General features: G+C 35.3%; 1 protein-coding gene across 1 annotated transcript; it reads right to left on the reverse strand.

Moving 5' to 3' along the window:
• Positions 1-1,784: 1,784 nt before the first annotated feature.
• Positions 1,785-6,843, reverse strand: LOC112506057 (cation/H(+) antiporter 24-like). The gene is made up of 3 exons (XM_025110085.1): positions 6,604-6,843; positions 5,396-6,400; positions 1,785-2,987 (listed from the first exon to the last, which is right to left on the reverse strand). The coding sequence occupies exons 1-3, from the start codon at positions 6,841-6,843 to the stop codon at positions 1,785-1,787; spliced, it is 2,448 nt and encodes an 815-aa protein (XP_024965853.1).
• Positions 6,844-9,818: the final 2,975 nt, after the last annotated feature.

A 9,818-nucleotide genomic window follows, 5' to 3' on the forward strand; every position in this document is an offset into this window, starting at 1 on the left:
CTAAGATTTTTGTTCACAAAAACCACATTGTATGCAACAATTTACCCGCTAAGTATTTACTATGGTAAGAGTCATCCCATTCACTTACCGGGTAAGACTCTTGTCTTTGCCTCGTTTTTACTGGTTAAAATTATTGATCCTTACCATATTCATCTGGCAAATTCATGCGACTTGGTAAACTCTTACCTAGATAAATGTTTGATAAACGGCCTTTATATTGAATGTAATCTAATTTACCCAGTGTCGTTTTAATGAAGGGTGGAATTTTCTTTTGATTTTGCAGTGATTTTCGTTTGAGGGGAGTATGATTTGAGGCATTTGGACAAATTCCTTTTGGTTGTAAAATACAATATCTAACACTTCTAAGAGTGTTTTGTTTTGTTTTCTTTCAGTGGCTATAATTTATGCCAAGTGTATTTAGTGATGATAAGGTTGAAATGGACAAAAGTTTGTGATATGTTTGTTTTTAGTATGGATAAAAGAATATATGAATGTAATTAATATTTTTATTTTTCCATCGTCAGAAATTGGTAATTTTTAATTTCATTGCAGTAAACATTAGTGACGTTCTTTTTCATGTTACTTAAGATAGGGACTACTATTTTTATTTTTTATTTTTTATTTTTGTTGCAAAGAATATATGAATGTAATTAATATTTTGATTTTTCCATCGTCAAAAATTGGTAATTTTTAATTTCATTGCAGTAAACATTAGTGACCGTTCTTTTTCATGTTACTTAAGACAGGGACTACAATTTTTATTTTATTTTTTTTTGTCGCAAAGAGTCGTTGATGTTAGTGGTAGGAGACGTTAACCAGTGACTTACTTTGTGGATATCACCAACCAAAATCACTAATTTAATCAAATTAATGACGACTTTCAACGGTTTAGTGAGAATATTGAATGACCAAATTTGTCGTAACAAACACAGTGACCGTTTTTATTTGTCAGTAATTAGTGACCATTTTTGTATATGGCCATTAACGTAAATTAGCGACAAAAAATGACCACCTAAATTTTAGTCATTGAATGACCAAAGTGACCATTTTTATATTATTAGTGACCAAATGTTTTTGTCACTAATCTGAAAATTTCTCGTACTATCCGTGGGTGGTGGGAATGCTAGATGTGACAACGGCAATAATGGCATGACGGTGAGTGGGATGGGGTGGTGTTGGCAGCTGTGATGATGATAGTAGTGGCATGGTAGTCAGTGGTGGGTTGGGGTGTCGATTGTGACTAAGACAGTAGTGGCGTGGTGGGGAGGGAGCTAGGAAGCGTGACAGTGACGATAGTAGCAGATCATGGTTTGGGTAAGAGGTGGCGTGCATTGTTGGTTAAATTGGATGCAAAAATATGTATTTCAATTTTTCAGTTATGCCAAGAAAAAATGACGAATTCATCAATTCAATCGAATTCAATGGTTTTCCACATTTTTAGTATATAAATCAAACAAAGAAATTGATCATATATTAATTCTCTTGAAATCCGTTAAATTCTATAAACCAAACAAGCCTGGGTTCTATAGAATATTTTAGTTTCTTTCATCTTGCCACCATCGGGAACGGATTAACTTGTGCATATTAGTTGTTAAATTTGTGTGTAGAAGTACTTAGGGCCGGACAAATTGCATCTATGCCAATTACAATTATACAAGACTTTAGAATCTAATTAACAATCATATTTTTCATCAAGAATCAGTCGTTACATGCATACGTTCTTTTCCCTATGCTATTGATCATAAGCTTACAGCTTCGATCATGTAACTTTTATCCATCGGTAATCAAAACCATACACAATCACTAAAGTATCTTGAGATTCGGCCTCGTAACCCACCCGATTTGCTCTCTTTATCTCGTAAAACTTGTTGTTGCACTACCAACACCGAAGCCGAGCTTCCTAAATCAACCGATGCCACATAGTCACCTATCACCCCTAACTCCTGACTTTCGCTCCAACTTGACAAACCTTCAATCAGAACTGGATTAATTCCGAGCTTTCTCCCTACAATCCAAAGATCATAATACTCGCTGTTCATCGCTCTTATAGCGGCCACTGTCTCTTCTCCATTCCTTACCACGACCTCCCGATACGCCACTTGCTCATTCCCCTCATATTTCACCCAGAAAGCCGTCACCAACCCATCATCAAGCTTCTTTTCCATTTCATCATCTCCTTCACCGTTATATGCAAGAAACCGTATGACAGTAAGTGAAGCATTCGGGTTCCCAGCCATCCTATCCGCACACGCCAGTGCTTCCCTTGCATCTGACCCACCCAAAAAAAGCATCGCAAAATGGTACTGCAGGTTGGTCACAGAAACTCGTAGGTTCCCAACCGAAGCTCTAAAATCGCCTTTATCGACTAGAACCGCCACCGAGCAGGGTGCATGGTCCAACACAGTGTAGTTCAATGATCTCACATTGTTTTGAATCATATCGGTCCCAGCCAAGCCTCTTAATGGAGATGTATTAAAAGGTAATATTATCAACGAGGATTTCTTATCCAAAGCAAGTTCACAAACATCTTGGTACATGCTTCTATTAGGTGCCACAGATGTAAATGAGTGAATCTTAATAACATCACTTCTGGTTTCTTGGATACCATGAAAGGCTTTATGTGTGGTTCCAGTGTCATCCATATCGCTCTTTTCATGATGGTCGTTATCTTCCTCGGAATGATTAATGAACACCGGAGCAGCTCGGCCCACGAGCTCGACAAGGTGAAGCGCATAAACCATGAAAGGACTATGTACTGTTGGGTTAAAAGCATCTAGGAGATAGGTTAATCCAGGAACGCTTTCTTCTTCGAGGAAGCAAACGAGGATGCGGAGTTCCGTGTTCGGCGGAGTGTGTTGGATGTTTCGTCGTTTATTAATCATGTAGGGCCGATTCGGATTATAAGCTATGCTGATCAAGGGTGTTGCTACCCCAGTTATAACCATGGTCAAGAGTACAAACATCGTAAACTGCGGAATTCCGATCATCTGCAGATTCGAAAATGAAGGATTTATAACTGTACATGATACAATGAGAACAATATCAACAAAGAAACTAGATCAAAGTTGGTTTTTAAGAACACCAAATCCTCCATAAATGGGCGCTTTAATTAATAGAATAATTAATTACTGGAGATTAAATCTATAGGAAGAATAAGAACTGTGCGTCCTAATGGAGTAACTAATTAACCAGATTTTTGAGTTTATTAGAGTAACAATTGTGCCCTATTTAGATATGTTAGAGAAAGATGTTAGGATCAGGCTAGAGAACCTAATTACTATTATCAATCAGATTGTACTCCCAAATAGCAATAAATATTACTATTAATATTTGATATATAAAAAACACTTTTCGAAACTATAATACACAAAAAGTCTAGTAAGACCATTCAATTTGTCTTCTATTAGATTTTTTTAATTTTATTGTTATAACTTCTCATTTACTCCAACAACTTGTTCTAACGTTTTTATGGCATCTTTAATCATAATATCTACGTTAAAATGTAATTTAGTGTAAGGAGTATGTTTTAAGATGGTCTCTCCCATGCTCATTCTAACAATATATATTTACTTTAATATATGTAATTTAATCTTTCTGATTATTAATAAAACAAATACCAGATGATAAAAGAATAAGGTAAGTATATTTTGACGAGGTCCCCACATGTAAGGGGCCAGACAATGTAAATTAGGGTAGGGATTAATTTGAGTGATGATTATTTGGTTTTGACTCCATGGTTAAAAAGTGAATATATGAACTCCGTTGGAGATGCTATTAGATAAGACACATTTAAATTTTAGATTAAACCCATTTTGTTGTATTGTGGTCGAACTCGTATAACCACATATGTTACGAGTACGACACGGATCACATACCAACATGCCCTCCAAAAAAAAACACATATACACACACATATATATATATATATATATATATAAAGTAGAAAGTATTTGAGAAGTAAAAAAATGATCATAACCCTTTATCTGGTCAAAGTTAGTGATTTTGACCGTGAAACACTGGATAATTTCTCGCATATGTATGCGGAAGATAAAAAAGTAATTTCATAACTTTTACAAATGAGTGACAAATGGGTTCATATGTGAACATGTGTGATTCACATATGAACTGTATGGTCATATGTGAACCTATTAATTGGTTCACATGTGAACCATTTAACTAATGCACATATGAATTGAACTCATTGGTTCATACGTGAATCGGTTAATTAGTTCATATGTGAATCACACGGATTTATATATGAATCAGTTAAAATAGTTCATATGTATCGCATTTGAAAATTTAGTTCATATGTGAATCACACGGGTTCATATATGAATCCGTTTGACGCATGTTTGTTAAAGTTACGAAACTACCCCTCTATTTGTCGCATAACAGTAATTCTTGACCAGTCAAAGCTGTAATTTTTGACCAGTCAAATCTGATCTTCACCTTATAAAGGACTAGAATCACTTCTTTATTTTTCAAATATTTACTCCCTCTCAAAATAATCTATGGCTATATGTATATAAGAAAAGGTTTCAACGAGAAAATAGGTGATTTACACAAATACTAGAACACTTGTAAGCCTATAATTTTGTTTTTAACCATAGTTTAAGAAGGATTGAGGGAGCAATAAAATATTAAATAAATGGTTAGTTCTATCCATACCCACTCTTATTTTAACCTATCTCCTTTTCCATACCCCTTATAGAAATATCGAACGTATATAAGGGTAAAATGATGAAAAGTTGCAAAGTACATAATTAACAGACAAAGCCGATGATTATAGACATGATCATCACTGGTTTTCAATTTATCACATCATCACCACCACAAAACCATATAATTATCATATCAAAATCATGAGCATACGAAGTATTAGATTTATCAAAGAATTATAACATTAAAACAACATCATTATCGACAATGAAGGCATCAGCATAGGAGTCATCGATGAACATTTGAGAGATAAAAACAAATCTATGATAACTATAAATTGTTGATAAATAGTAATTTATTTTTATTTATCCTAATATTTATCATAGGTTTATTAATTTGGAGGCCCATAAATGTTCTCGCATTTTTTAAGTCAGGGTTTGAACCCCTGCCAATATATATTCGTATATGAGGTTCTTATTAAAAATTAAGATAAGAATGTTGATAAAATAGGAATAAATGGTCATATCTGAATCATTGGTAAATCGAAACGTGAGTTCATATATGTATGTTGATATGTGTGTAACCGGTAAAAGGGTAGTTGAGTGAACATGGGTTAAATAACTTATGCATCTTCAGATGATTTTTTTTCCCAATTTTATCAATAATTTATATATGAATAATTTCAATCATTTTACATAAAATACATGTTTAAACAAAGGGAAATGAAAGAGAAAACCTGGAAGTCCAGCCAGTGTATAAACAACAAGAGCTCGACTTCACCTCTCAGTCCCATTATCAAGCTCAAGGTGATCCCATCTCTTAAGGGAATCTCAAAGAAACGAGTGATGAACAATGTTGACACAAGTTTAGTCAAATATCCCGTCAATGCAACAAGAAACAAAGGCTGCAATTTTGACCAATGAGCAGTCATGGCAAACACATCTGTCATCAAGCCCACATTTGCATACGCAAATGGCATCAAAATCTCTGAAATAAACGACTCACATTTTTGGACCAAAGTGGCTCCTAAAGGCGGACCATCAGGTACCGCCAACCCCAACCAAAACGGACCATTGACCAATGCGACCCCAAGCATATCGCTTAAGAATGCTGAAACTAAAACACCTGTCAAGATTGACACTATGTAAAATTGCTCGACTGGTTTGCCTTCTGGTGTCACTTTAATGATCCAAAACATCAACATTCGAGTTCCTCCAAATATAGTTATTGACATGATGATCATTGATAATATGTATCCAATCGGGGCTAATGGTCGCCCTTCACCTTGTTTAGCAGCCTCAAATGCGACAACTCCATTGATTCCAACCACGTCTCCAATAACAGCCGTAGCTAATGCCATTCGTCCTATATCAGAGCTCAAAAGGTTGAGTTCTCGAATAATACTGTGGAGAACAGGGAAGGATGTTATGGCTAGAGATGCACCGACTCCCCAAATGGAAGAAATTTTCTTCATTTCACCTTCTAAAGAATTTCTGACAAGCAATGCAACTGCCAGCGTTGCTCCTACAGGTATAACCATGCCAAATATTGCGATATGCCATTGTTTTTTTGTTGCTCTTTTTATTGTGAGGAGGTCCATCTTCACCCCAGACAAGAACATGAAATACATGAAAGCAAATGAACCAAGATTCCTAAATATGAATGCAGATTGGCCTGGGAACATCCAATTCATGAACTTCTTGCTTCGGCCTAAGCACGATGGTCCAACAACTATGCCTCCCTTCAAGATAAAAATTTGGATTCCATAACATATTGTTTCATAAAAATGATCCATTTTAATGGAGTGACTAAAAAAGTTCCCATTTTTTCAAGACATTTGGGACAAGTTTTGCTTGATCTTGTAAGGAAATAATGATAAATATTTCTATTATTGTGCAAAATTTCTTGAAAGATCAATTAATAACGTAGAAAAAAGAAACTTACGAGTATCTCAGAGATAACGCGAGGTTGTTTGAGAGGTTTGAGAAGGTGACGAATAACGTGGGTAACGACGAGGACTAGCGAGAGCTCTAATAACAGAAGTGAAAAAGACGATTCATGAGGGCTTTCTCCGTTGATGAATACCCCAAAAGGATTTTTGTCATGTATGTGAGTGCAGTATATTTGTTCCTTCGGTATTGACTTGAATGGACCTATAAGACCGTATTCTTTCTCGGTCGACATATTTGAATCGGAAGCTTAACATTCATGACACCTGAAAACCCTAATTGTTTGTAGGAACCCTAACCATGCAAAGATGGTATGAGAGGGAGGATGAGACACCGGGGGGATGGACATTTTATTGAAGGAGCGTTAAAAAGGGTAGAAGAAATTAGGCGTCTATTGACCATGAAAATTTTAGTTATGCGTTAATTACATTCTTGGTCCCTATGGTTTCATCGATATACAAAGAAGGTCCCTAACCCTAAAAATTCATGACTAGGGTCCTCATGTTTAGGCATGGGAATGGGCCCCGACCCGTCGGGGAACCCGGTCCACCCGTCCCCGTCGGGGAACCCGGTCCACCCGTCCCCGTCGGGGACGAGGATTCCCCGCTAAATCGGGGATAGGGACGGGGATGGGGATCCCCGTTTGTCTCAAACCGGGGATGGGGACGGGGATGGGTATGGTACTCCCCGCCCCCCCCCTCGTACCCGTTATATATATATATATATATTAATAAATTATATATACATATATATGTGTGTGTATATTATTTATTCCAATTAAAGCGGTAGTTCATAATTTTTATTTTCTAACTAGGTTTATAATCTAAATTGCTTTTTATTATATGTTAATATGTAATATTTTGGATGTCAAGTCAAAATACAATTACTCGATATATTTTGTATATTACTCGATATGATTTTATATTACTCAATCTTTTGATACACATGACTTTAAGTTTTTTGAATTTAATTGAACTTTTTTGGTTTTAGGTTATTAGTTCTTATATGATGTTGTGATTTTTTTGTATTAAATTAAATTCATTTTAGTTTTAGGTTTATTGAAAATGTTTGAGATTTAAATATGTATGGTTTCTCACATATTTAATTTAAAATAACTTATATAAACGAAAAAAAATCCATGTTTCCCCATTGGGATGGGGATGAGGATGTGATTATATTCCCCGACGGGGATGGAGACGGGGACGGGGACGGGGATAAAGATAAGTAGTCGAGGACGAGGACGGAGATTGAGGTCCCCGCTCCATTCCCATGCCTACTCATGTTTCAATTTTCTTATGCTTGAAGTCTCTTGTCTTAATACTATTAAAAATTCTATGTCAAACTAAGAGTATTTTGTTCTTTTCATATTTTTTTTCATTTTCTATTAAAAAACTTGATATATGTACACGCATATACATTACATTACATATATGTATATTATATATGTGTGTATATAAACAATATGTAGAGCCCCATCCTTCCCCCAATTCCTGGGCGACCCCTCCTCTTATTTGTCCGTGAGCCCCCTCACCCACCAATTCCAATCACAACAAACCCATCCTCCCCTGACACTTATCCTACGGGACCACTCCACCTTTCCATATCCATCTACTTTGTTCTTTTGGCGATAGAACAACTGTTAAAAATATATCAGATATTTGCAATCTTGACTTATACTTTTGTACTTGTTTTGTCAGGATATTATCTAGCAAGGGTATAAAGTGTTAATTCTACAAAGTTGGATGGTCAAAAATACTTGGAGTACTGCGCCTCATCTTTTGGAGATTCTAAGGGTTAGCAGAGCACTACATTCAAACATCTGGGACCATTCTTGACACATTACATAAAATATATAACTGGGCTAATTTCTTGAACCAGATCATTCATTCACTTTTGCAAGATTTTACTCTCTCTCTAAAATCTGTTCCTCATCTTTCATTTATGTTTCTAAGCTAGATTTAAGATAAAATTGTTATTATTCTTATTTTTGCTTTAGTTTTCAGATATTGAAATAGATTGTATAGATTTGTATCTTATTCTTTTGATTTTTATATGAAATAAATATGTTTTCTTCATGTTTATACTTTTTAACATGGAATCAGAGCTATATGGTTTGATTATGTTTTGAAAAATCTCTCTGGTTTTGATTTCTATGTAAGTAAACCAAATATTGGATCTGTTAGGGTTTCTCGGTTTACGAGATTGTAAAATCTCGATTGTCGGTTCCCTTAAAGTGATATTCGAGTTTCTTGTTGCTTCTATTTTTTGTTTCGAGGGATTCTTCATAGGTTTGGGTTGTGCGCCTTGTTAAGACCTTCAAGGTCTTATTTCGGTCCCCCAATACCTATTCGTTGTTATCGTTCCTTGTTTTTTGTATCCTCTATTGCCTATCTTGCTCTCCTTTTTGATACAATATTCTTTTGTATGTTCTATCTGATCTGTTAGTGTTTTGCAGATCTATTTTTTTGCTGTTTGGAAAAGTAAATAATCGTTTGAGCGTGTGTCGTATTAAGATCTTTTAGATCTTATTGTGGTCCCCATTACGTGATCTTTGTCTTTGTTTGCTATATTGAATATTGGTTATCATAGGATCTGGATTTTTCTGTTTTGGTACAGTCTTCTTTTGCATGTTCTATCTGATCTGCTAGTGTTGTAGATCTGTTCTTGGCTGTTGAAAAAGTAAATGATCATTTGGGTGTGTGCCTTATTAAGATCTATTAGATCTTATCGTGGTTCCAATTACGTGATCTTGTTCTTGCTTGTTGTGTTGAATATTGGTTATCACAGATCTAGTCCTAATCCAGATCTGGTATGTTGTTGTTAAACCCGTTCTTCCTTTGTTGTATTGATCTTGCTTATCTCAAATCTGGTCCTCTTCCAGATCTGGTCCTCTTCCAGATCTGGTCCTTTTATCTTACTCATGTTATTTTTTGTATTGTTTATATTGTTCGTCTATATTCTTGCTGTCGTGTATTAACTGTATTTTTTTTGATAGATTTGTGTCCTTATCCATATTTGCTTATATCTGCTCTAGTTGTTTAGGTGCTTTTGGGATTTGTCCTTGTTAGAACTGAAATTCAGTGTTAAATTGTATTCGTCTTGAAAGATAAAATTGTCTATAATTAAATAGACATCATGTTTGACTTTTCTTGTATATTTGACTTTTACTAGAGGGTTCTGTTGGTCCCAAAGGGTCTACAAGAATACTAA

The sequence above is a fragment of the Cynara cardunculus genome (genome assembly GCF_001531365.2).
Source record: "Cynara cardunculus var. scolymus isolate 2C chromosome LG 2, CcrdV1, whole genome shotgun sequence".
Lineage (NCBI taxonomy): Eukaryota > Viridiplantae > Streptophyta > Magnoliopsida > Asterales > Asteraceae > Cynara > Cynara cardunculus.

What these genes read in the sequence shown, in the direction of transcription:
- LOC112506057 (XM_025110085.1), bottom strand. Translation starts at nt 6,843, where the DNA reads ATGTCGACCGAGAAAGAATACGGTCTTATAGGTCCATTCAAGTCAATA. An exon ending in GCGTTATCTCTGAGATACTC is followed by an intron (nt 6,401 to 6,603) that starts GTAAGTTTCTTT and finishes TTTATCTTGAAG; the next exon opens with GGAGGCATAGTTGTTGGACC. An exon ending in TACACTGGCTGGACTTCCAG is followed by an intron (nt 2,988 to 5,395) that starts GTTTTCTCTTTC and finishes TCGAATCTGCAG; the next exon opens with ATGATCGGAATTCCGCAGTT.